The following is a 26,589-nucleotide window of genomic DNA, read 5'->3' on the forward strand; positions in this document are numbered from 1 at the left end:
CAACCGTTGTCGCCTGTACTGGAAGTGCATACCGGCGCGGTACCTTAGGCACTGGCAGCCAGAAATGGTCTGTATACCTAGGAAGAGTCCGAATTGGCCATTTCTTAGCCAACTGCTGCAAAGTGCTACCTGCTTCTTTCCTTCCTTAGTGCCAGATAGCTCACACCCACTCAGTCCTCATCCCTGCATGAGGATAAATACATGCTGAAGAGGGTCCTTGTTCACAGAGCCTCCCTGGAAGTCATGGCTCTGTGAACCTTAAGAGCCAGACCCCCACCTCCTCCAAAACACATCTGACTGGTTAGCACTGGGGAAGCAACACTGCCTGTGGGAATTTGCAGGCAGACTACATTGCTGCAGCCCTCTTAAATCCAAGCCTCCCAGGGTCCTTGGCTTGAGCTGGTCCTGCCTGACCATCAGGTTCTGCTGAGGTGGCGGTTCACTTCTGGCCAGGTCCCAGGAGCTGAGGCTGACCCATTTCCCCTGCTTTTCCAGGGCGTGGGGAATTTGGTTATATCCCCCACAAAGCCAGGGACTAACACACTTAGCTCGTGGAAGATGCACTGGAGTCGGGGTGCATTTATTTAAACTAAAGAAAGGTGGTTGACAGCTTTTAGCATTTTCCCACACTTTAAAAAAAATGAACATTCTCTCCCCCTCCCCAACATCGTGCCTCTTCCCTCCCCCCAACCCCTTTATTTAAATATAAATGACTCGGCCAATGCTTATAAGACTGTAGAGTTTCAGGGTCTTCTTATTCAATTTAACCCTTTGGGGACATTGAATTAAAAATTGAACAATATTTATTAAAATACAAAAATACACTTTTCTCACATTACAATCAGTGTTCTTTTGTTGGCATTCCCCCCACCCGTACCACCCCCTTCAAATCGGAACCCTTTATTTCCTCTTAAAGCTAAAATAATAACTGAAAGTTACATCATTAAATGGACCAGAATAACAGATCTTGCCCCCTGCTTCTAGCTCTACTGGAGGTAGGCCTAGGGGAGGGAAGCTTCCCTCCATGGTGCCCCATTCAACAGGACTCCATGCAGAACTCATTTGTGTGTGCCCGCTGGTCACTTTTGTTGTCACTGGATTTCACGTCTCTCCCCCCCCCCCAGAAACATCCTGGTTGGCAAAGGCGTCTTTAAATTGAGCCTGAGCCCTTTTTAGCTCTCCTTCTTTCCTCTCTACTCATGTTCTGCCCCCACTCCATCACCACAACCAGTTGGCATCAGCTGTAATAATCCCTAATGAATCAGCATTTAGAATAGTCACCAAATCCCAAGCATGAGAAAAGCTTCCACTCCCCTAAGTTCCCCCCACTCCCAGCCTCTCCTCCTTCTCTACCTTAAAACAAACAAGATCTTTTTTGAAAAATCATAAAATGTCATCATTGTCTACAATCATTTGTCAGATACCCGGAACAACAACAGGTGGACCCGGCCCAGCGCTAATTTATGGCCTCCTGTGAATCATTCCCTCTGCTGCTCTGCCTCCCTCCTTCCCCGGTGCCGCACCCCCTTCAGGCCACCTCCTCCCGGGAAACCCTGAATAGACACATGCCTTGCAGAGTGGGTTATGCCCGACTGCAAGAGTGTGGTGCAGTGTGAAAGCGTTTGACTGAGAGCTACGCCAGCTCCCTTCCTCCTCAGCTGCCCTGTAACGTTGTCAGGGGAGATACATGCAAGTCTTAGGGCACAGACCCAAAGGATTTGTGCACATGGACAAAGAGACAGCCCCTTTAAGGATTCATTTGAATTTGGGTGGTTTTCCTACTTAAAACATATTTACAGATCTATCTTCCCCTTTGCCTCTGAAGGAAAAAAATTATTGCCTCTCAACATTTTGGCACAGTACAAATTTATGATGCTTTTGTAAATTTTTTTTATAAGATAGATCTGTAAAGACGGCTCTCAGCTTAAGAAAGATGTCTGTAGAAATGGTATTCCTATATCCTGTGAAGCATCTTCTAAAAAAGGACAGATGCGATCTGCCCTTCCTACCCCAGCAGCCCACACCCTGCCTCTCTGGGGTGTTGGTTGTTTGAGCTTGTTTTGTCTGAGCAGTCTCCACCTTACACCAGTTGACTTGAGGCTCCTACCCACAACATTGCCAAGATTCCCTTCCCTCCCCCTTTAAATAGAACTTACAAGTTAGAAAATAGTTGTGTTTTGATTTTTTGTTTTTAAATTTTAATATAATCTTTTTTAACCAGCCCATAGATTTAATATATAAGCATATACAAGAAAAAGTCTCTCCCCACTCTGTACAAAAGTTGCTCTTTTTGTGCATTCTATTGCATTTGATAAGTTTTTTGAGGGAGGGGAGTCATATTTGAGTTTCCTGTACCTTGTCCTTGGTATGGGTCTGAATTATATAAGGTTCAGAGATAGTGGTGACTGTGGGGTGCAGAGAGTTCCCCAGGCTGTTTTCTGTCCAGTGGGCCCCATGTGCTGGTTTGTAGGTGTTGTAGTTAATATGGTCATGTATTGTGGGCAACACTACTGCCCCCTCACCTGATACCGCGGACGGAGCTGCTGTTGCTGCTGCAGATGCTGCTGCTGGGATGTCTTCATCCACCTGGATAATCTCTACTGTCCGGGCAGCTGTGACTGTACTCCGCTGCTGGTGCCGCTTGCGAAGTTTATAGAAGACAATCAACATGGCAGCAGCTAGGAGGGTCACGGCCACAAAGCAGCCAATGATGATCTTGGTGGTCTTCATGACTTCATCCAGGCTGGTCTGCATCTTGTCAGTGGTGTCTGTCGAGGGCACTGGCACCTGCTTGGGCACACGGGTGGTCTGAATGAGCACCGTGGTAGAGGTGGTATATGCCGGCTGGTAACCAGTGGATGTGGTGGGAACAGGCTTGTACTTTCGTGTTATGTCCTCAGGCGAGATCTCTGTGGTCTCCACTGTTACTGTGGTGAAGAAGCTGAAGTTGGGGGTATTGAGCTCGGCCGAGCTCACATTGAGGTAGGCCGAGGCATTGGAGTTGCCTGCCACATTGGTCACCATGCACGTGTATACTCCAGTGTCTATGAGCAGCACACGAGAAAAGTTCAAGGTGCCATCATTAAGAACCGAGATCCGTGGGTGCCGGGAGGCGTGGCTGAGCACTGTCCCATTGGGCAGCAACCACTTCACAGAGGACATAGGGGGAGTCCGACACTTAAGTTCTGCCATCCGATCCTCAGAGATATTGAGGTCCCGGGGTGCATCCATGATGAAGGGGGCAGAGCACTGGAAGGAGGCCTGGTCCACCTCCACCAGGTAACGGCCTCGCATGTGCATGGGAGCATGACAGCGGCCACAGCAGGTGGAATTGGTGGGAATATACTCCCGAAGCCACCAAGCCAGCCACAGAATATCACAATCACAGTTCCAAGGATTGTGGTGTAGGTGCAACTCCACCAGGTATCTCAGGGGAGTGAAGAGGTCATGGGGCAAAGATGAAAGGTTATTGTGGGCCAAGTTGAGTTCCACGAGGGAGGCCAGCCCATCAAAAGCATTCCGCTCAATCAAGCTGACTTGTGAGTTCATCACCCACAGCTTCTTGAGGGAGCTAAGGCCATGGAAGGACCCAGGCCTGATCTCAGGAAAGTGGTTCCCTGACATCTCAAGCTCCTCCAGCCCCACTAGGGGTGTAAGATTGGGCATATCCTTAATATTGCACATGCCCAAGTTCAGGTACTTGAGGTTGAACAGCCCCTCAAAAGCCCCCTCAGAGATATACTCCAGCTTTTTGAGCTCCCCCAAATCCAGCCGCATGAGGGAGGGCACCCGGTTGAAGGCATAAGAGGGGATGCTTTCAATGGGGTTGTTGCGAAGCCAGAGCTCCCGCAGCTTGGACAGGTACTCAAAGGCCCCACTGGGGATGACAGTCAGCCAGTTGTCAAAGAGTTCCAGGGTGTTGAGACTGGCGAGGCCATTGAAGGCCCCCACCTCTATCTGCCTGATGGAGTTCCTGCCCAGCTGCAGGACCTCCAGGTGGTGGAGGTGCCTGAAGGTGTCGGCCTGAATCATCTGGATGTTGTTTTCCATGAGGTTGAGATACCGGGTGTTGGAAGGAATACCCTGTGGGACCTCAGAGAGTCCCCGGCGGGTGCACACCACCTTGCTGAACTGGTTACTGCAGGAACAGACGGAGGGGCAGTTCTGGGGCCCGGCTGAAGCGGCAGCAGCGATGGCCGCACACAGAATCCACACTTGCGCCGTGAGGTAGACGACGGGAAGCAGGACGGCATTCCAGGTGTGGTGCACAGTTACCTGCCACAAGAGCTTCATGGTGTGGCACGTTCATAATTCACCATCGCCTGGGATTTTGGCTTGGAAAAGAGAACCAGCCTTACCCCGGCTTAAGTGAGCTAGGAGCTCCTCTTTCCATCTGGAGAAGGAGGTGGGGAGGGGGCGATTAGAGAGGAGCAGGTCGGCCTAGAAAAATCCTGCCAAACTACAGAGCGGCCCCTCATCCACCAGCCCACCCCCAAGGCCAGCCCATAGAAAGCTAAGACTTTCTCTCCCACGTTGCAACCATCCCCACCCAATTCGCTGTCACCTACCTCGGAAGGAAAGCAGGAAAGAATTAGCGCCTTGTCCTTAAGCTTTCTCCACCGGAGCCGGGTACATCGTTCCCATTCTGACTTTAGTTTTAATTAACAAAGGGGGAAGTAGTGGGGGCAGGGAGGGCAGAGGGGAGGGGAGGGGAGGGGTGGGGGAGACAAAATGGCTTCTAGTAAATCCGGAGCCGGCGAAGCCGCGGAGTTGAGGCGCGCCAGGGAGAGCCAAGGCCCGGCGGGCTATGCAGGTGCATGCCCCCCCGAGAGCCCGAGGAGCGGCGCCACCAGCGCTTCCCTGCTTTGTCCTTGGACCCTGGCACCAGCTCGCTCCAGCCGCGGGGGAAGGCGCTTCATCGCCAAAGTGTGTCTCCGGCGCCCCCAGCCCTCTCCCTGGGCTGCCGCGGGGGATGGGGGTGCGGGGGCGCCCCGAAGCCGCCCAGGCCGCGCTCCCCGGCTGCTGCGCTGCTCTCCACTCCGCTTTCCCGGCGTCGGCCGCCCGGAACTGGCGGCAGCTGATTGCAGTCGTGAGCTCTCGGGGCTGCGAGAGTTAAGAGGTGTTCGCTGCGCCTTCGCCCTCCCTAGGCACACACCCCCTTTCTCCTCGCCTCTTCTCGGAAGGGTTAAAAAGACAAAAACTGGGCTCCGTTCTCCAGTCCCGCCGTCTGCTGGCGCGAGGAGCGGTAATCCGTCCAGCCCCGGAGGGGCAGCGGCGTGGACGTGGCGTCGGGAGCCGGTCCGCGAGCGGAGGAGCGCGCAGCGCCCGCGGTCGCGCCCGCACCGCAGGCCCCTTCAGGGAGTCCGGGGGCGGGCGCGGGTCCGGCGGCGGCGGCCGCAGCCCCCGGCAACGCGCAAGCGCCCGCCGCCGCCCGCCGCTGCTGGGCTCCCGGCGCGCCGCCGGCCCCGGCTTTGTGCGGAGAGTGCGAGTTCGCCGCTGGGGCTCCGGGAGCCTTCAGCGGCCGAGCTGCCCGCGGACTGCTGCAGCGGCAGGAGCGCTGGCGGCGGCGGCGTGAGCGGTGGGGGTCGCGGCTGCAGGAAACGCTCGGGAGCCCGTGAACATGGTCCCCGCTGGCTAGCGACGGCGGCGGCGGCGGCAGCAACGGGGCCCCTGCGCTCGGCTCCCACCGTCTCCTCCTCGCGCCGGGCTCGCGGTGTTGCAGGCGGCAGCCACGCAGACTGCTCTCTCATCCTTTTGTCCTTCAGTCAGAACGTGAATGTACTGCTGACGCATACTGTTCTGGGGAGAAGATTAGCGTGATGCAGTGCTCTTATGTATTAACACCGCTCCCCCTCCGCCGCCTGCCCTCAAGGGGTTAACGCCGCGCCTTCCAGCGCGCGCCGGCCCGCGCCGCGCAGCCCCGAGTCGCGGAGGGCTGCCTGCCTTCCTGGCTTCTTCCTTCCCTCCCTCCCTCCTTCCTTCCTTTCTTCCTTCCTTCCTTCCTTCCTTCCTCCTTGCTCCCCACCCCCCTCCCCCCTCCCCGGCAGCTTCCTCCCCGCCCCCTCCAGACGATCGGAGCGGCCCGGGCGGGCGGGTGAGCGGGCGAGCGAGCGAGTCGGAGTGAGCGTCAAGTGAGGGGCCGCGCGCTAGTCGCAGGCGTTCGCAGCTATTTTGGTCAGGTCGCAGCGAGTGGCTGGATGGCCCCTGATAGGCTGAAGCGGTGTGGGGCTGCAGCGGGAGACTGCGCGGCCCCCACCCGGGCCACCCAGCACCCTCCAGCCCTGGACTGCTTGGGCTCAGGGGCCCGGGTGCAGCGGCCCTCGGTGGGGCTGCTGCAGTTGGCCGATCTCCTACGAGCGCCCGCGTCATCCGCACCCCCGCTGAATGCTGACGGGGTGCCTGGCTGCGCGGCCAGGAGTTTGGATCTGCAGGATGGTGGGGACTCAGGGGCGGGCAGCCGGGACGCAAAGGCTGCGTTGAGTCAGAAGACCACGAGCCTAAGCTTCGCCTTGCTCTGTGCCTGTCCTTCCAGTCCTCCCCCTCCCCCCCCCCCCCCCGGCTGTAACTGGGGCTTTAAATGATAGTTTTCTTAATGAGGGCTGTGGGGGCGGGAAACAGTGGAAAGAAAGACCAAATTGAAGGAGCTGAGGGAATGACAACCTGGGAAGGATTGAGGTGAGCTCCCAGAACCCATGGCGCAACCCACGGTTCATTCATGGAGCTGCAGCCTTGCCTCCCTGTCGCCCCCTTTCCTTCCCCGGTATGCAGGGACCAGAAAGGTGCTTTATGTCTTCTGCCCCTTGAGCTGCACCAGCCCCTCTCTCTGGGACTCCCTGAGCACTGTGTAGCAGCTTGCCACAGCAGTTTGCTGGAAAGGGAGTTCTGGCCCCTATACCTGCTTTGACAGGCTAATGTAAAAACGTAGGTCAGCATTTACTAACCCATTCCTCTCATAAAAGAACCTCCTTTCTCAGCCAGGTGAGGGTGAAACAATCTATTAGGTTAGCGCTGTGATGTATGTCCCACAGAATAAGACGTGGGTTTACTATCCCCTCCTTCCAGCCTCATCTCTTGATAACAACCCCTTACAGTCCTGTTATCTAACAAGCATGCTTGTTTAACTCCATTGTTCCCAGGTGGGCTGTTGCTTAAGAAGGAGAAAGCCCAGGATTTCCCAACTTTCTGAACTCCAACACAGCCATAAATTCATTATTATCAGCTGCCCAAAAAATCTAAACCTTCAAGTCCTGGAGAGTTCCAGTGTGGGCACCTTAGTGTCCCCATCCTTCACCAAGACCTTATAGCTTACATTTGCTGTCAAGGAAAAACATAAACATAATATTTCTGAGCCCTTACTTTATGATTCATTTTATGAATGGGTAAAGTGTGTGAGTGTGAGAAAGACACACACACACACACACACACACACACACACACACACACGTCACATTAAGTTGTAGTACCAGGACTTGAACCCTGGCAGGCCTCACACAGATTGATGTCAGGAACTTGGGTATGGAAATGATTCCTCAAAATATTGTTCCAGAGGAATGAAGTCAAATTTTACCCACCCACTCAACGGTGTTTGTGTATCCACCATTCTAAGAATTTGTGTGTCTGTCGTGGTGAAATCTTTCCCCCGGTGAAATGATTGCCCGCTGTTGTCTCCATTTTCCAGGTGAAGGCACTTAGCTCAGGCAAGCAGTAACTTGGTTACAGTCCTACTGCCAGATGGTGACGGTCGGCTTTTCAATTCTGTCACTAGCACAACATCCACTGTATCCACTGCACAGGCTAATGGTGGGGCAGGGTGGGGAGAGACTTAACATTCAGTGAAGGGTGTATTAGAAATAAGAAAGAGAGCCGGGCAGTGGTGGCGCACGCCTTTAATCCCAGCACTCGGGAGGCAGAGCCAGGCGGATCTCTGTGAGTTCGAGGCCAGCCTGGTCTCCAAAGCGAATTCCAGGAAAGGCCCAAAGCTACACAGAGAAACCCTGTCTCGAAAAACCCAAAAAAAAAAAAAAAAAAGAAATGAGAAAGAGTATCCTGTAAACTTGTCTCACTGGTGATGAGAGATCAAGAGGAGAAGTGAGAAGTTGAGGTGAGTCAGCCTCATGCTCAGGTCTAGTTCCATTTGGCTCTGTTATAGTTCTTCCTCTTTTACCACTTGGAGACAGGGTTTCATTTTAAAGCCCAGACTGGCCTTGAACTCATGGCAGTCCTTTGGCCTTGGCCTTTAAAGTGCTGGAATTGCAGGCTTTGAGTCTCCAAGTGGCTCCAGTTCTTTGCACTCCTCATTAAAGCCCCACGTGTAAGCCGGATACCACTGTCTTGTGGGCCCAGGAAATGTGAACCTGGAACACCAAGGATCTGTGGGGAAAGTTTCTTTCCTTTCCACAGCTGCCCCTGAGCAGGGAGAGTGCTGAGATATTGGGGGAGGCAGAGGCATCACCAGGGTCTGCGTGGCACATTGGAGTATGGCGCCCCTCCTTCCTTGGGCAGAAGGGGGGCTCTGCCTGAACTGGTTTCCGGCCTGTGTAGACAAACTCAGCCCCATCTGTTCAGCTCCAGGCCCAGCAAATGACAGCTGCCCCCCACCCCCACCCCCACCCCGACCCCCCGCACTGTGACAGTAGATAGGAGGGTGGGCTGAGTTGGATAAAAACCACTACATAGGAATGAGCCTATCTCACAGTGAATGTGGCTGCTGTGGATGAAGGCAAATGTTTCCAAATTCAGTGCAGCGCTGCATGGGCTGCTTTGCCCTGTGTGGGCCAGCAGGGCCAGCAAAGTTCCTTGGACCTAGAGAGTAGACTGAGGAAGCGGCTGTGGCGCCTGCAGTGCCCAGTCCTGCGGCCTCTAGATAAACTGAGTCCTCCCTGTGCTGAATCGCCCCTCACGACTGGCAGTACTGCCTGGGGGAGGGGTGCCACCAAGAGATTAGAGGAGGGGCAACTGGCACTTAAATAGAGGGACACGGGCTGAGAACACGGTCCGTTTTCACACAGACACTGTTAAAAGAGTGCTGGAGAGAGTTCAAGAGGCTGGGAAAGGCCTGGGTCAGAAGCTGCTCAGTTCTGAAGAATGGGCCTTGTACTGAGGTTGGGATACCTGAGTTCTGGTTGATTTGTTTTTGTTTTTGTTTGTTTTCCTGTTGCTGTTAGACAAGATGAGTCATAAAGTAAATCTTGATTTCTTCATTTATGAAATCAAGGAAATGGACTAGAAAGTTCCTTTCAGTTCTCATAGTCTGTGGTTCTCACTCCTTTCCAGACAGGCAGCTTTGGGAAGAAGGTTGATCCTTTGGGATTGGAACCCAGCCTTGGAGATGGGCCATGAAGTTGAGGAGAGAATGTTTCCTTCAGTTTCATCTAGACATCGACAGGACTGTAGCAGAGCTGGCCACTAAAAGGGCCCATAGATCACAGAATGTTCACTTTTAAAGACTCCTTAAGAGATGATCTTGCCTGGTGGTGGTGATGCATGTCTTTAATACCTGTGCTCAGGAGGCAGAGGCAGGCAGATCTCTGTGAGTTCGAGGCCACCCTGGTCTACAGAGCAAGTTCGAGGACAGCCAGGGCTGTTACACAAAGAAACCCTGTGGGGGGGGGGGGGTCATCTTGATTTGGCCTATCACTTTACAGATGTTAAGCTCAGAGAGGCACAATGACTTAACTAGTCATAACACTAGTTAATATCAAAATCTGTCCCTTCTGAGCTCAGTCCCTCTGTCAAGATGTTGTATGTGGCTTATTGGCCTTTAAACACTGGGCTTGAAGATATCACCAAATGTCTGCACTGTATTCTTTTGTGAACAGACATGTTATATTTTGCTGGTTTGGGGAGAAGGATGGGGCTTTGATAGTGCTGGCATGCCATTTCAATGACTTGGATCTCGACTGAGAAGCCAAATGACTAGTGTCACAGAGGAACCCAGGACTGCCGGGCAGCCCCTCCCTACTCTGACAATGCTGCTGTCCCTGAGGCATTATCCTAAGCAGCCACTAGATGTCACAATGCCTCACAGCGTTTGCCAGGAATAACAGGCTACCATCTTGCTTCCAGTACGCCTTTGGGTCCCTTCTGGGGAAGTCCAACAAGAACAGAATGAAAGTAAGGGGGGGAAGGGGAGGGGGGCTTCAGAGACAGGAAGAAGGAAGGAAAAATACTATGAAAATTGTTCTCCAGAGAGACAAGGAAAGATCACCTCCTCCTGTCCAGTGCAGTGAACACATGGAATCTTGTGCTTCTCATTCACTTCCTCTCATGGGCAAATACCTGTCTAGGGTCACCTGGTCATGGAGCTTTCCGTCCATCGTAAAAGGAGGTCCATTTTTCTCGCTTGTGATCTCATAGTGACGCTATGCTGTCATTGCCCACAGTCATAAACAGAATGGCTTTTCTTCCTTAATTGGATGATTCGGGGCAACACAGATGCTCTCAAAGTTACTTGTTTTTCCTAGTGCCCCAGATTCCACTGTTGTTTTCTCTAAAATCTCTGCTCTTTTAGAGAAAGTCGAGGTGGGGGTTAAAACTAAAGAAGAAGAAAAGAAGGAAGTGGACTAGGAACATAGCTTGGTGGTAGACCTCTAGCTTGGCATGCTCAATCAGTGCCTTAGATTCAGTCCCCAGTATCGAAGGTGGCAGGGGTTGGGGACACTCCACGGGCCTTATCAAGAGCAATTTTCTAAGACTTCAGCTGAAATAAGACAAAATGGTTAGTAACATTTACAAAGAACTGGCCTTGTGAAGTAGCTCAGACCTATAGCTCTGGGTTCCCTCCCCAGCACTGCACTAACTGGGTAGGAAGGAGCACATCTATAACCCATCATTCAGAAGGTAAAGGCAGGAGGATCAGGAGTTTAGGTCATCCTCAGCTACATAGCAAGTTTGAGGCCAGCCTAGGATATATGAGATGCTATCTCAAAGGGGATGGGGATTACAAGGAGCTATACAGAGGCCTCTTTTTCTGCTGAGACTAGTTTCCCAGACTGGTGGCTTCTTTGTGGGCAGGCTCCCAAACTGTAGTGAAGAGACAGCCTCCTGACTGCTAGCTGCCTCTCCCTTTCTTGGGAAAGTGAGCTTAGGTGTCATTCTTGCCACAGCCACATGTATGGGCCAGCACTCCAGAGGGTCCTGTGGAGCACCTATAAACACCCTTTCCCCCTTTGCAGGTATGCTGGCCCATCCAGGCCCCAAGGGTTTACCATCTTTAATTAGCCATATCAGCAATGATAATTTAGTAACGTTTTCTGGGTGTTAACTTAAGCTGTTAACACATACAGCTCTGTGAGCAAAAACCATTAGATTTCCCCATTTGTTGGGAAGATTTAAATTTTGTTTTGGTTACTGAAGTAAAGAGTGACTTAATTTCTGTGGCTGCCATAACACATTTCCACATAGTCAATGACTTCAAACAACAAATTCTCTTGGAGATCCAGAAGCTCAAAATCTAGCAAGGCTTTGTTCCTTCAAGAACCTTAACTGGTCTGGACCTCTGGAGACATCCCTTGCCTTGTCAGGGTATCACTTCTGGCTCTGCCTCCATGATCACACTGTCTCATTTTCTTCTCTTCCCTGTCTGTAATTTTGAGATTTCTGGTTGGATTTAGGGACCACCAGGATAATCAAGTACCCCAGGTACAAACTAGATCATGAATTAGGGGTCCACACCTACAATCAATTGCTTCACAGATACACATGTGATGTTTCTATTAAAGTCATGCATGTACCCAAACTGCATTCTACAAAATACATTACATGCTCTGTGTGTGTGTGTGTGTGTGTCTGTCTGTCTGTCTGTCTGTGTGTATCTGTGTGTACTCATCTATCTAGCAAGCATTAGAACACAATGGTGGCTATGAAGTATCTCTGGAGTCAGACAAACGAACTCAAATCTAGATCTGCTTCTTACTACATATATGTAATTCTTTATAAAAGTCTCAGGTTTTTCAAGTGTAAAGTAGTTAACTTATTCTGTCATATCGGGCTGCAAACAAATTTTGGAATCCATAGCTGGTCTCAGTAAATTGTAGTAATAGCATCTATTGTTTTTAATATGGGAACTAGTATAGAAAAGAATTGTTTTTTCTAAGTTTTGAGTGAATTCTCTTTCCGTTATCTTTTTATTATTTAGGATCACTTGCTCTTGGCATTGCTCCTAATTTAGAACTTCTAATTCTTCATTCATGGTACAAAGTGGTTTTTACTATTTCTAACAGTTAATACTTTTTTGAGATCTGATTTCACTATATAGCCCTGGCTGGCCTAGAACTCAATATGTAGACCAGGCTGGCCTCAAACTCCCAAAGATCTGCCTGCCTCTGTCTTAACAGGTGCCACCACACCTAGCAGTTAATACTTTTAAAAAAAAATTTAGTTAATTTTAGACTTTGAGACAGATCCCAAATATTACCAAGTTATCATGTACTCTGTCTAGCTTACCAGTGTATCAGCATCTCATGTGACCACAGAACTTACATTCAGAATTGCTGAAGTATTCTCTGCTAGGCATGCGTTACCATGCCATTTATAATCTATTCTCCATAGCAACTAAAGTGATCTTGGTGACATTACATCAGATTATGTTATTGATTTATTTAACATGTTCCATTTGCCTCATAAATTGAATAGCAACCAAACTGCTTACCACTTCTCCTCAGCCTTCATCCTTTCCCTTCAACCTCTGCACTGACATTTTGTCAAACTCCTCCATACTCCCAGCATAACAGTTACACTGGTCGTCATCTGCTGGAACATTCTTAACTTGATTCTCTCCTTTGGGATTTTGCCATGTCCTCAACCTAGGTTGTTCTTCCCCACACCCTTAGGCTAGCTTCTTGAACTGGTCTCCCAACAGAGACTTAAAGTGACCTACCAGGCTTAATCACATTAACCAGTTTCATCAACTTTATACCATGTTCAGAGATGATCTTGTTTGTATATTCATTAGTGTGTTCATTGTACACCATCATGGAAGCACAATATTGGTCCTTCTTTCTCGTTCTCATCCCTTTATCACAATAGTGAATAATTATCTCAGAACAAGAAGTCTGGGTCCATGAGAAAGAGCTCAGACCCCCTCCCCCAATGGATATCATTAGTCCTAACTCTGCTCCATTATCTGAAAAAGTTAAGTGAAAATTTGTGGGCTTTGTTTTTATAATGCAAGAAAAATTAAAGAGGATCCTGGTCATCTCAAGATTTCTCCAGTTATCCATTTTGACTTTACTAGTTCCTGCTGATAGATTTCTAAGACGCTTTTCTGGAGGCAACACAAAGACGCGCGGGTTCCTGGCACCTGTGACTGTGTGAGGAGGGAGCTGAAGAATGGACACAGGTGTAGACATACCTGCACTCACACCTGCATGTGCCTGTCATTTTCAGCTCTGCTAAAGTGCATTTTCTGCCAGGGGAGTGAGGGCTGTTGAGCCTGAAATAGAGAACACCAGGACAGTGAGATCAAATGCTTTGAAAGTGGCTGTGCCAACGCTTTTTGCTAATTAAAGAATGTTAGGACAATCACCACTAGCAGCAGTAAAGGGCGCCCCATTACCTCCCTCTATGGCGAGTTGGGTAAATTTAAAGGCGGCTATAAATACCCCACTGAGCTCCTGAGCTTAAGCACAGTTGGGACTGGGTGAAGAGTCCTCGCTTCTGTCTCCTTCTGTCCCTTCTCTCATAGCTGTCAGTCCCTAAATTTTGTGTGACAACAGAATCAACAGTTCTGTCACCAGACTCTTCATTTAACCTAAAACACTCCAGAGGAGGTACCAAACAACTGAGTGTCAGCCTGACTGGGAGCCCAGGGCCCTGGGTCCTTCTGTGTTGTCTTTGACTCTTTTTTTGTCTTTTGCCGAGAGGGAGATGTTTCGTCCTGTTCCCTCCACCATGGGTGTTTTTAAGGCAAACAAAGTCACTAGACATAAGGCCACTCTCCCAGGAATATTCTCGGAGCCCTTACTGAGAATTCAGTATTTCGAATGTGTGAGTAAGTGGGAACGTAATTTCTATATTCCGTCTCTGCAGTCTTGGGCTAATTTGAAGAGGTCTGATCAAATTTGGAACCCCCCTCTTTTTACTCTCGGCAACTTGGCCGGCCGGATCCTCTCGTGTGGTTTCTTGCGGCTCTTCCTCACCTGCGAGTCATTTCTACCCCGTTAGTTTGCAGAGCAGCGCCATGCTGCTGCTCCCTTCTCTCTGCCAACCTCCTTGATTTGTTTGCTTTCTTCGTAGATCATCATTTCTGGCCATCAAGCTGCTTTATATAATTCATCAATTGTTTTTAGTCCTACACTGCCAGCTTTTGCTATGGCTAGGATTTTCCTAATTCCAAATGGTAGAACTTCAGTTTGTCATTCTGTACCGACTTAGCAACTTGGGTTCCTCTACCATGCATTCATTGGCCCATCCTAGCGACTTGAGGGAGAGAATCAAATACATACACTTTGGGGCTAAAGTGATCTCCGTCTCTGTGGTGACCACCCTCACTGCGTCCTGTCCTTAACCAGAGGAGGAGCGCTGGTGCTAAGCAGGGAAGGGGGGTGCGTGCGGCACTAGGAATTCCAGAACCAGCCACACCATTGGCTTCCCCGTGAGTCATCCAATGAGCTATGGGTGGGTTGGCTGGCACCCAGGTTCCTGGATGCTGCGTCCTTTTTCTTATGATAGGAGCTTCTGGGGGAGTTGGAGTTACTTGGCATTCAGCCTGCTCTCCGTCCACACTTTCACAATGCAGCTTTCACCTGCAAACGCTGCCAGCGGGACTTGCCGCTATGTTTAGAGGCTGTGGGTGTTGATGGGTGTTGTGGGTGCTGATGTTGAACTAACGGAGCTAGGGTCCTCAGCTCCTCATTCATGCTGAGACAGGTTGGAGTGCCGATTGGTTAGCTGGTTTGTCCATATATGTGTTTTCTCCTATTTACTTACTGCCTCTTATCACAATTTCTGGATTTGACCAGAGCCGATAGATAGATTTATTTCTTCTTAATTGAGCCTAGCATGACTCTTGAAATTTATTCTCTCCCACCCCCAGAATAGTATCCCCACCATAAATCCTCATCTTTCAATTTTTGTGTCACTACCAGCCAAAGGTGTTATAAGTGAGAAGCACATAGGAACATTTTGTCTTGGACTATTTACAGTTTTCTGTAAAGGACACCAGACTGAGGTGGTTCTGTTTCTAGTGAGCAGACTGAAGTCCCAGTTCTACAGCTCCTAGTTGAGGGAGCCTGGCTGGAGGAGCCTCTTTCTGTGCCTCCTTCTGGGTAACTGTGGCTAGTTTGTGTGGCAGACCAGTGAGACTGCTTGATTGGTATTCTGTGCACAGGCACTGAAAAAAGCCCAGGAGGAGTTCTGCCAGCCAATAACTCTGAAAGGGCTCTTTGTGCAAATGAGCAGCGTGTGAGCTGGACAGGGCTCTCTCCCTCCCCCGCCAGTGTCCTCTTGGCCAGGCAACTTGGTGGTGCTTTGGCGCTGGCATAGAGCACTTGGGGATCCCTCCCCAAAGAGAGACCATCTTGGGATCCCAGACACAGAGCAACTTGAGCCCTGTCCTTCCTGCCCGGGTTCTGGCAGTCTGCCTCCATGTGCCAGTCAGTGGGATCTATTCAGGGCTGTGTCTACATAGTGGAGGGTCAGGAAGTAAAGAAAGGAGGTAAATGTGAACAGACCAACCACCAGCAAAGTAGGGACATTTCGCTTCTCTCCCTGGTGGGATCCCTAGAGCCCTGGGGGGATGGAACCGCACTGCGCATGAGCTTCCTTCTGTACTGGCCCATCACTTTCCTCCAGCAGGACCCAAGCCTTTTGATTTCCTAATCAACTAAAGCTGCCTGAAAAAGGAAAGAAATAAGACCCTTTGTGCCTGCATAGCTGACAGCTGCAGAATAAGACTGTCAAACTAATACCAAGAAGCATCCTGGTGCTGTAGAAGCTAAGCACAGCCAGGCCACAGACACCAGTGACTACCCAGCCCCATGCTTAATGCCTCTTAGAGAGTTGGCTCCTGCCACCACCGTCCCCACCTGACACTGTCTCTTCTCAGATGTTCTTTGTTATTAATGAGTTTTCCAAACACATAAGCTTGACTCACTTGCTTTTGTGAACGAGACCATTCTCATTAAGTACTGTTTTCTAGGAAGGAAAAGAATTAAATGGGTGTTGAAGAATATTCTACAGTCTCACAATCACATTAGCCTAGAAGGCCAGAGGGCTGACCAGTGAGGGGTGGTCCTGAGTGGTGGGCCTCCTGCAGGTCTCTCAACTCCCTCTCCATCTGATCTCTTCCTGAGACAGCCACAGAAGGTGGCTTCATTTTGTCTGCTCAGGGGGCCCACCTCGGAACTGACGCCCTCTCTCCCTGAACCCCCACTTCACATTACTGGTTTTCTCATATAAGCCTCACTTTTCAAAATTTGCTACTTCCGTATATCTCATTTCCCTTAGGTATCTTGAATGTGTTGCTCAAGGGCCCAGGCTAAAAATGAGGGAGCCGGAGCGATGGGTGGCTCCATGGGTAAAGGGACTACTGTGCAAACATGACAACCCAAGATTGGGTCCCCAGAATCCACATAAAGCCTGGGTGGAGATGGTGACCTGTCTCTGATCTCAATGGAAAGCAAAGAAATCCCCTGAGCATGCTGGCTAGCCAGCCTGGCCGGATTGGTGAGTTTCAGGCTCATTGGGAGACCTTGTCTCAACATAGAGATAGAGAACAATCGAGAAAGATAACAAATGTCAACCCTGGGTTTTCACATGCACCCACGAGAAGAGCATACATACACACAACCCACATGCCAAAAAAAAAAAAAAAGACTCATAGTTCATGATAAGCAATCTACTGTCAGTAGAATGGGCATGAAATAGGACAATGTCATAAGACAAGTTTCTCCTTTTCTACCGGATCAAATGCCCTTATTTATTTTTTTTCTTGAAGCCACCAAGAGAAGGGTAGGGTAGAGCAGAGTAGAGGGAACGTCTACAGGTGCGAGGTGGAGGCAGGTGAGAAATCCAAGGAGAGAGACAGGAAAGAGAAAGGTGGAGTCTGGAGAGAGACGCCAGCCTGACGCCCAAGGAACAACATGCCAGCAGACCAGTGGCAAAACATAAATTAATAGAAATGAGTTAATTTAAGATATAAGAGCTAGCTAGCAAAAGGCCTGCCATAGACCATACAGTTTATAAATAATATTAAGCCTCTGGGTGATTATTTTATAAGCATCTGTGGTACCATGGGGCTGGGCGGGACCAGAGAAGACCTATGGCTATAGGCAGGCTCTTATAACAAGAGCTGGCAGAGTAGGGCTCCTTGCAGTGGCTTGTGCTTCTCTCTCCTGAGCAGTGTCTGCTCCCAGGAAGGAGCAAAGATGTCACCCTAGTCAAAGCCCCTCCTGGACTGTTGCTTTCACATCAAGGTACTTGGAGGAGAAAACCCAAGAAAATGTTCCCATTTGCCTAAAGGAAATAGCTTGTCCAGACCCAGCTCCTATCTTGAGTAGGGCCACTGACATTTAAGATTCCTTTGTTCCCGTGTCTCTGCCCCATGTGGTCGGGCAGCTTCGCAGCCTGGGCAAGCACAGAAAGAAAAATGTATTCAGGCCCATCCACTCAGGGGCAGGCAGGCTCCTAGAGAAGCAGACTTTGTAGAATATGCCAGCCTACTGCTTCCCAAAGGCCTTTGTCCCTGGACTCGGTCAGGTGGGCAGCAAATCTGAAACCAGTGCCTTGAAGGCTTTTTTTCTGCAGAGTGTTCTGCATGGGCCCCATGCATTTAAATGCCTTCCTTGTTTTCACCTTGCTGGAATCACTCATTGTTTTTGTGCCAAAGATGATCATTAAAAAGGGTTTCAGGATTTTAGAAAGAGCTGTCCTCCCCTTCTCCTCTCCTGTCCCTTTTATCCCTGCTCTTCCATTCCCAAACAACTGAAGAGACTCTTCCCAAAGATTGTTAGGATGGAACAATAGACAGATGTTGGTCAGTAGGTACAGAGTAACAGCAGGTGACGAAGTCCTGGGGTTCTGTTACACCATAGAGTGGCTGTAGTTCACAATGATGCATTGTATATTTCTTTGGTGTGTGTGTGTGTGTGTGTGTGTGTGTGTGTGTGTGTGTGACCGAGGCATGCATGCCATGGAGAACAGTTGACAGGCTCTGCCAGCAAGTGCTTTACCTCCTCCTCAGCCACCTCACCAGTCACACGGTTTATTTCAGAATGTAAAGTGACAGATAGGCTTGTTACCCTGATTTGATCATTATACAATGTGTGTATATATCAAAATAAATACGTGCAATTATTATGTGTCCATTAAGCTAAATTTTTAAAATACAAACCCAAAAAAAGAAGCTTTTTGAAAGAGGAGATGGCTTTACTGTCATATCTAGAGGTCTCCCATGCATCTGCTCCTTTATTTTTTCCAGGTGGTTAGTGTGGATTGTATCTGTGTCTGTATTGATGGATCTCATTGGGTTGTTATGTGCATTTGTCTCGGAGGCCTGCTAATGCCATTTGAGTTTCTGAAATCCTTATTTTGCAAATCCATTTGTGTCCTGGGTTTAGCTCCCGATTACAGGATTAGCAGAGATTATAGGGTCTGTCTGATGTCTTCTCCAAGCTTTCTATCTGATTTATGGCTATGAACTGAGAAATTTGTACACTGATAGAAAGGAAACTAAGGGCAGATATAGGCTACTGGAGAAAAACAAAGAAAAAGGTGCTCTTGGGAAGAACTGGAGTGGGGCCGGCCTTGGTATTTGGATCAGAACCAGTTAAGAACATGAAACCTTGGCTTGCTGACTGCCACGTGACTTCACAGCTGTGCCAAGCTGCCCACTCCCTCCTGCTCCCCCACCCTCAGCAGCTGCCCCTAGAATGGAGGGGTGGAGGTCTGAGCTGAGCACCAGGCCTTTGGGTGGCATCCTTTGCTGAGAGCTCTCCCTGTCCTCAGCGGTCCTGTGGCCTCTACCTTGTCAGTTCTCATTAGACAGGCCTTCCCCTCTACACTGCAGAGCCTGAGAGACTGGAAAGAAGGGCAGATAGGAGTTAGGGGCACAACAACCCCTGCTGCTCCTGCTAGGGGTCCAGTGCCTGCGCTTTGTTTCAGGGTTAAAAGGGTCATCTATAACTGTTAAAAATTCATGGGTCACATTCAGCTGTTTTATACAAGTGAGAAAACTTTGAAGCAGCTTTGATAATGAGGATTATCGTGTTACATGTAAAGTCAGTCTCAAAAGCACGGCAGCCCCAGGATGGGCTAGTTTAACAGAAATGCAGCCCCAGAATCAGGCTCCTTAGTACTTTCCATCTTTCTAGTTTACAGTGATCACAGGTGTCTTTCTGGGCTGCAAGATAGTTGCCATAGCTCCGGGCATTTCGTGCTCATACACCAATTTCCAGAGTCAGGAAAGAGACAGGTTCCTATTTGATGTTTGTTTGCTTGTTTGTTTGTTTTAATCAAAACAAAACCCTTCCCCACAAGCCTTTTACATCATTCAGATCTGATGACATGCCCAAAACCAATATGTGGGATCACAGAGAGGACTCTCCTGCCCCACCCAGTGTGCGGCTGCAGTGTATAGCTTCGATGGGTTTACATAGGAAAAATGTGTCTTTATCTTTATTAACCATAACTAAGACCTAGCATTTTCATTTGAATATGAATATAAGCAGCAAATCATAGTAAAACCAATGTAGCTATGACTCTTGTCGCTCTTTTGAAATTGTGGCAGTTTAGGGAGGGACTGGAGAGGTGGCTCAATGGTTAAAGCTGATATTCCAGAAAACCAGGGTTCTATTCCTAACACCTATATAGTCACTCCCAACTGACTGTAATTCCAGTCCTGGGGAATCCCATACCTTCTTCCAGCCTCTGCAGGCACCTGTCATGCATGTGGCACACAGACATACATGCAGGCAAAAACATCCATACACATAAATAAAAATAAAGGAAAAAATTTAAGAAATTATAGTGGGTTTGGGACCTACTGTAAAATCTTGTTACTTAGTGTATTGGTAAAGAAGTGAATGTACTTACTATATTTGGATTTGGGCGGACTTTTAGAAAGCATTTTAATAACTCTATGTCAGTATAATTGGTTTCCTGTGCACTCTGTGTATTTGACTTTCCTATGTATGTTAGAACTTTCCTCTCTGTGTATTTGACTTTCCTGTGTATGTCTGTGAAAGGGCCATGGCACATAACTGAAACCAGTCAGTGTTTCCCTGATCCACATTCAAGAGAAGATGACGAAGTCCTTCCCACGGGGAGGAAAGGAGGAAATGGCTGTGGGTTAGTGACCAGTGGACCTTTGTGTGGTGTCACAGAATCTGGTAGCCTAAGTGCCACCTGCATGGTTCCCTTGCTGCCACCAGCTGTTAATTCTTTAATATTTTCATTTAAAATCACTCCAGTCTTTCTAAAATAATTTTTATTTCCTTAAATAGAAAAATGTCACTTATCTTAAATGAAAGAAAACCTTTTTTAAAAGCAAATACAGTACATAGAATAAAGGAGCGTATTACTGGATTCTGGCAATCCCATTTGCCCTCAAGGCTCTGCCCCTCTTTTGTTAAGGAGATGCTAAAGGCAGATTAGCAGCACACTGGGACTTGCTTCTTAATATAATCAGAGCTGAGAGATAATTGAAAATGGAATAACTCAGTTTGTGGTTCCCCATTTAGTGCCCTGTCACTGACCTACCTAAAATAATTCAGAGTGTGGGCAAAGGCAGGTTTATGATCAACTCCCTGTCTTAACTATTAGTGACCCCACCCACCCACCCACCAAGGAGATCAGCATAACTTATTTTTTATGCACATGAATCATTTCTTAATGATTCCTTTCTCTTCTACGTGCTCATGAAAACCTGTTTCAGTTACTGGTTGCAGAATTGGTGTAGGGCAGACTTGAAGCTTCCTTACCTGTGACTCAGAACGCTTACTTTGCTTCCCTCACACACTTTTTTCCCTTCTAAAAGTCAAACCAACATTTGACTCTCCCCTTTCTCACAGCATCTCTTCTGCTCTCCGTGATCCCTGCAACACATGCCAACTGTGATCCAGTTAATTGATGGGGCTTGACGGGGGAGCCTTGTGACAGTGGCAGTCCTTTATGGTACAGTCGCAGAGCTCCAAAAGATGTGGGAACCCAAAGTGCACCCATTGCCGTAGCCCCTAAGAAAACAGCACCTGAGCATGCAGCTTCAAGGTGCAGAGGCAAGGATTAAACCAGGGGCCTTGAGAGCTGGAAGGAAGCTAGAAATCAGTCCCATTCCCCAGCAAGAGATGTGAGGTGTGGCAAAGCCAGAGAGCTTAAGTGGTTTTCCTTAAAGCCACACTAGCATGCGCAGTGACAGAGCCAAGGGCCGCCCAGAGCTGTTCCCACTCACTGTCTGAAGACACTCTCAGGAGAAAGCACATTCTTGTCTTGCTGCCAAAGCATTCAAATCTTCCCAGGGTCACCTCCACCTTCCCACCATACTCTTCTTCACCAGAGCTGATGGAGGTTAAAGCAGCCAACACCTTGGGCCCGAGTCCTTCCCTTAGCTATGCTTCCCCTGAACCCGCACCTCTCCCTGCACAGCCCGAGTCCTCCCTTAACTGTGCTTCCCCTGAACCCGCACCTCTCCCTGCACAGCCCGAGTCCTCCCTTAACTGTGCTTCCCCTGAACCCGCACCTCTCCCTGCACAGCCCGAGTCCTTCCCTTAGCTATGCTTCCCCTGAACCCGCACCTCTCCCTGCACAGCCCGAGTCCTCCCTTAACTGTGCTTCCCCTGAACCCGCACCTCTCCCTGCACAGCCCGAGTCCTCCCTTAACTGTGCTTCCCCTGAACCCGCACCTCTCCCTGCACAGCCCGAGTCCTTCCCTTAGCTATGCTTCCCCTGAACCCGCACCTCTCCCTGCACAGCCCGAGTCCTCCCCTTAACTGTGCTTCCCCTGAACCCGCACCTCTCCCTGCAGAGCCCCGAGTCCTTCCCTTAGCTGTGCTTCCCCTGAACCCGCACCTCTCCCTGCACAGCCCGAGTCCTCCCTTAACTGTGCTTCCCCTGAACCCGCACCTCTCCCTGCACAGCCCGAGTCCTCCCCTTAACTGTGCTTCCCCTGAACCCGCACCTCTCCCTGCACAGCCCGAGTCCTCCCTTAACTGTGCTTCCCCTGAACCCGCACCTCTCCCTGCACAACCCGAGTCCTTCCCTTAGCTATGCTTCCCCTGAACCCGCACCTCTCCCTGCAGAGCCTGGTAGGGCTGTATAGAGGTACTGCAGGAGAGGGTGTTCTTTGCGGCCCTGTGGGCCTGGCCCTCCTGGTATGCTCTTGCTTACTAGTAGAAGCCTCTATAGGATGGAGTGGGAACCCTGACACTGGAGTGAGGAGGGGCTTCCTCTTCCCCCTTTTTGTTCCCTTCTTCTGCCCTAAGTACGTTTGATTGCCGTGTGAAATCTGGTCTCTCTTCCCATTCATTCCTCTTCTGCACTTCTTTCTGACCTCAGAGATAAAAGCATTGAGGGGGAGTGATACCACAGTTGTAATTCTAGGCCCCGAATTAGCCCTGACCGTTGTGTTGTTTTTAATTCTGTGATTCTGTAGAGAAAGACCGGCTGGCACTGACTGACTGCTTTTACAAAGTTTCTCCTTGGGCTGTTAGTTGTATGTATGTTTACATGGTGAGTGTGCCCGCAGGCCCTGGTGGGCACATTGGTGTGTATGTGCGTACTTCTAGCCTGAAGCAGGCTTCACGTATAACAGTCTCAATTGAGCAACATTTCTTAATGGTTCACAACGGCAAATGTTACTGCCTTTAAGCTAAGTGGTTCAATTAGCTGTGATTGGAAGGAGTGGAATAAACTGGGAAACTCACAGCTTATTGGGAACAGAGGAGGAGGAAGGTAATGTGCGTTGTCCCTTAAGAATGGTCATGGTGGCTTGGCTAGCATATGGCTAGGAGAGAATATTGCCCAGAGCAGTCTTTTGTTTGGGGGTAGATAGGAGAGCACAAAGCCTCTAGGGAGGAATAGCATCAAGTTCTCAAATAAGGTGAGGTGTACATGTATCCTCCCTGCTGCCGGAACAACCCATCAGTTCTCGAATAGTCCTTCCTCCCCTGTGTGCGCTTTGTCTGCCCTGCTGGTACAGCGCAATGCACTCTCAGTTACAGAGAATGCCCTCCACTTTGTAGCTTCTCACAGCCGTGCTCATGGCTGTTTGTTCCTGGTCTTCCTGCCTACCAAAGAGCAGGAGCTTTGGGGAATGTTCGAACCATAGCAGAGCCTTTTGAAGCCCCTTACAGGCGGCCACAGACACTGATTGCCAGGGTGGGGGATGGGGTGGACATGTGGCCAAGGCCTTCAAAGTCTGCTCCCTCCTCTTTCCCATTACCCTTTGTCTCTGCTGCCCGTGGAGGAACAAAACCAAGACCATTTCAGTCTGAATTGTCCTTCCCCTTTTCACCCAGCCTGATTTCAGTATTGTAGAGAGTTACATGATTGAGATGTCACCACCAAGTCCCCCAGTACATCTTCCTCCACTCTTGCAAAAAGAAGCAGGGCCCTGCTGGTCCTCCTCCCCAGCATCTCCTTGCCTAAATGTTCATTCTGCCCACTCTCACCCAGCCTCCAGTAAGAGCAGTTTACTTTTCCGATGTCATTTGGACACAGGGCCAACAGCTCCCTCTTTCTTCTGTTCTCACTGTCCGTGTGTAATTGTTATAGTTGTCTGCCCCCCCCCCAACACACACACACCATGGTTCTAAAACATTTAGCTCCCCAGCCACCTCCTGTGGGGAGGATTGAGGAGCTTTGAGTCCAGCAGTGGGACTAGGCCATTCATTGGGGTGGCAATCCGATCCGACATGGTGGGGTCCATATTTACCTTTGAATTGTAGCCCTGTCAACTCCTTACTAGCTTTCCAGCCCCAGACCTCAGGCACCTTACTTCTTCAAAGTCAGGTTCACCCATAAAACAGGGTGCCAGAGAGCCCACCACTCAAGGAGGGATAGAGTGGTGTGGTTTAAAGCAGTGAGATGGAAAGGAGCCTTGGTTGTCTGGGAATCTTCAAATGAAAGCCTAGCTGAGCCTGGAGAGGCAAGGATGAGCATATCAAGGAAATGTGTCCAAGGCAGTACCACTTTCTGAACCAAGAAGCACAGACCTACTTGGCATTTTCTCTCCCATAATTTCAGGGACCACAGGATGCCTCCCATTGGACTTTAAGAAGGCCCAGAGTGGGCTGGGGTGCAGGAGAGGGATTAAAAGGAAGAAATCAGAAATACTGTTTACCTGGTTCTCCCTTTTCTTTCTCATCTTCCTTTTTTTTTTCCATGTGGAAAGTTTTATTTGAACACCCTTCTAAAGACAGTTTGTTCTAAAGCATCTGTTTTTTGACAGTCTTACTCCATTTTTTCATAATTTTGGACAAATGGGATCAATGAGATCAGATAGGTCTTGAAAGGAGAAAGTACCTCCCCCTTGCCTGTGTTCCCAGATCAACGCCCCCCACCCCTTACAGCACTGACCCTTGCGAGTTCCATCCTCACTGATTTCTGCAACCCAGTGACCACGCTGAAGCAAGAGTATCTTGCTGCTGACCCACCCAGATCGGCTACAGTGTTGCCATGTCAAATCCGTGTTGCCTCGGCTTCCCGACAGTTTGGATCACTGAAACAATGTTGCAGAAGCTTGCTTTGGCCTCCGGGTCCCGGCTGAGGGTTTGGCCCTCCCTGTGTCAGCATCCCTGCTGGCCCCCACAGCCTGTGGGCACAGACCTTCTCCATGTATTGTGTCATTTATAATGTACTTGCTAGGCTTCTGCCGAGATCCTTTCTTCATCCCACGTCATCCACCAGTGACCCAGCCAGTCTTCTCCAAAAAATGTCTAATTTGAGAGAACCATTATGTGTGTGGTTCTGGTAGGTAGAGGAGGCGGGGGACAGGCTGTGTATCACTCTTCCCAACCTGAGGAAGGCTCAGCTCCTTCTGAGCTGTCTGTCTCAACTCCATTGTAAGTATGAACTGAGCAAGTCCATCTCTGGGTCTGTGTGGATGGCAGTGGCTTTGCTGAGGGAAAGAAAGCCTCACATCCAGTGAGTACAGCCTGGCCCTTCTAGTCCTGCTCTGTGTGCCCTGTTCTGCATATGCAGACCTCCAGCACAGGGATTTTCCTTTTCGTCAAGACACCAGATCCTTCTGCCTGGAGCATCTTGGTGCCATCCGCGCAAATTTCTGTCCCCCGGGCCTACCATTCCCAGGACTTGGGTAGAGGCCTAGAAGATTATTTGATACTAACAAGACATTTTCTTGTAGACAGGAAAGCTAAACTTTGAAATTTCTTACAGGGGTGAAAAGAGATGGACTACGACTTACATAAATGTGAAACATAATTTGCCAGTTGTAACGAACACCACGTCCTGTGTTTAAGTTCAGAAATCAGTTATACAGTTAGTTACAAGATGAAGGTGACCCAGCTTAACAACAGTTCACTTGAAAATTCCTCCAGGGGGTTTTGTGTACTACAAACTGTACACTAACAGCAGTGTGAAATGACTGATAAAATTGTATTGACAGAGGAATAGTGTGGATTGAAGGAGGTAATTATTCCCTCCTGCTCAGCAGTGTCTGGGATGCTGAGCTTCCTTCTTAGTGCTGCATTTTTAAATCCTTTTGTTATTGTTACAATTAAATTGTGTGTGTGTGCATGCGCGACTGGGCGGGGGGAGGTAGGTGGGTGCCACAATGTGCCTCTGGAGACCAGAGGACAACTGTGGAGCCAGTTTCTTCCTTCAGCTTCTGTGTGGGTTGGGGGATCAGACTTAGGCAAGCCTCAGGCATCTCACCAGCCCTAAAGGCTCCTTTTTTTTTTTTTTAAGATTTGTTTTATTATTTTTAATTGAATTTCTGTGTATGGGTCTATGTTTGGGTGAGTATGTATGTGAGTATGTATGTCTATGTATGTGAGTGCCAGTAGCAGCGGGGGCCAGAAACATTAAATCCTCCTGAAGTTACAGGCGTATTTGTGCTAGGAATTGAATGTGGATCCTCTGTGAGAGCAGAACGTGCCCTTAACCACTGAGGCATCTTTTCAGCCCCCTTTCCTCCTAGAGGGTTCTTGATACACTCCCAGGACATTCCTAAGAAGGGACTTAAGTGATGTGACAGACAGGATTCAGTCATGGACTGGAAGTCACTAGGGAAGCAACGAAAGCAGAAGGAACATCCCAGTGTCTGCTCCGCAGTGGAAGGAGACGCGTCATTTGTGTGCTGGTGTGCTCTCCACTCCTGTGCTCCTTCCGTCCTAAAAGCAACTCTGAGCTAACATGTCTGGACTCAGGGAACTTTTCCAGATAATAAGGAAAAGGAATCCTGTTTGTTCCAGATTGTGCTGGAGTACAAAACTTCGGCTGCTAGGAGTTCAGACCAGAGAGATTAGAGAATTTGAAAGAGCGTGTGGCCTAACAGTCAGGTGGGCTTTTCTAGAAGAAAGCTCCCAGGTGCTGAAACACTTAATGGAAATTGATCTGTCAGAGGTATGGGAACATCTGCATCGGTGGAGGGGGTGGGGATAAAGGTGACCTCTGGTTCCAGTAGAATGTTCTGGA

At 49.3% G+C, this 26,589-nt stretch overlaps 2 protein-coding genes across 2 annotated transcripts in view; one reads left to right on the plus strand and one right to left on the minus strand.

Annotated features, from left to right (window-relative positions):
- Window positions 1–26,589, plus strand: part of Snd1 (staphylococcal nuclease and tudor domain containing 1) — a 421,942-nt gene that overhangs the window by 357,860 nt on the left and 37,493 nt on the right. The gene's annotated exons all lie outside the window — the stretch shown is intronic.
- Window positions 786–4,683, minus strand: Lrrc4 (leucine rich repeat containing 4). Its single transcript, XM_052719699.1, has 2 exons — window positions 4,569–4,683; window positions 786–4,393 (listed from the first exon to the last, which is right to left on the minus strand). Exon 2 carries the CDS (start codon window positions 4,291–4,293, stop codon window positions 2,335–2,337), a length of 1,959 nt encoding a protein of 652 aa, XP_052575659.1. The 5' UTR covers window positions 4,294–4,393; window positions 4,569–4,683; the 3' UTR covers window positions 786–2,334.

Source organism: Peromyscus californicus, unplaced genomic scaffold (genome assembly GCF_007827085.1).
Source record: "Peromyscus californicus insignis strain IS unplaced genomic scaffold, ASM782708v3 Scaffold_6__1_contigs__length_162567912, whole genome shotgun sequence".
Lineage (NCBI taxonomy): Eukaryota > Metazoa > Chordata > Mammalia > Rodentia > Cricetidae > Peromyscus > Peromyscus californicus.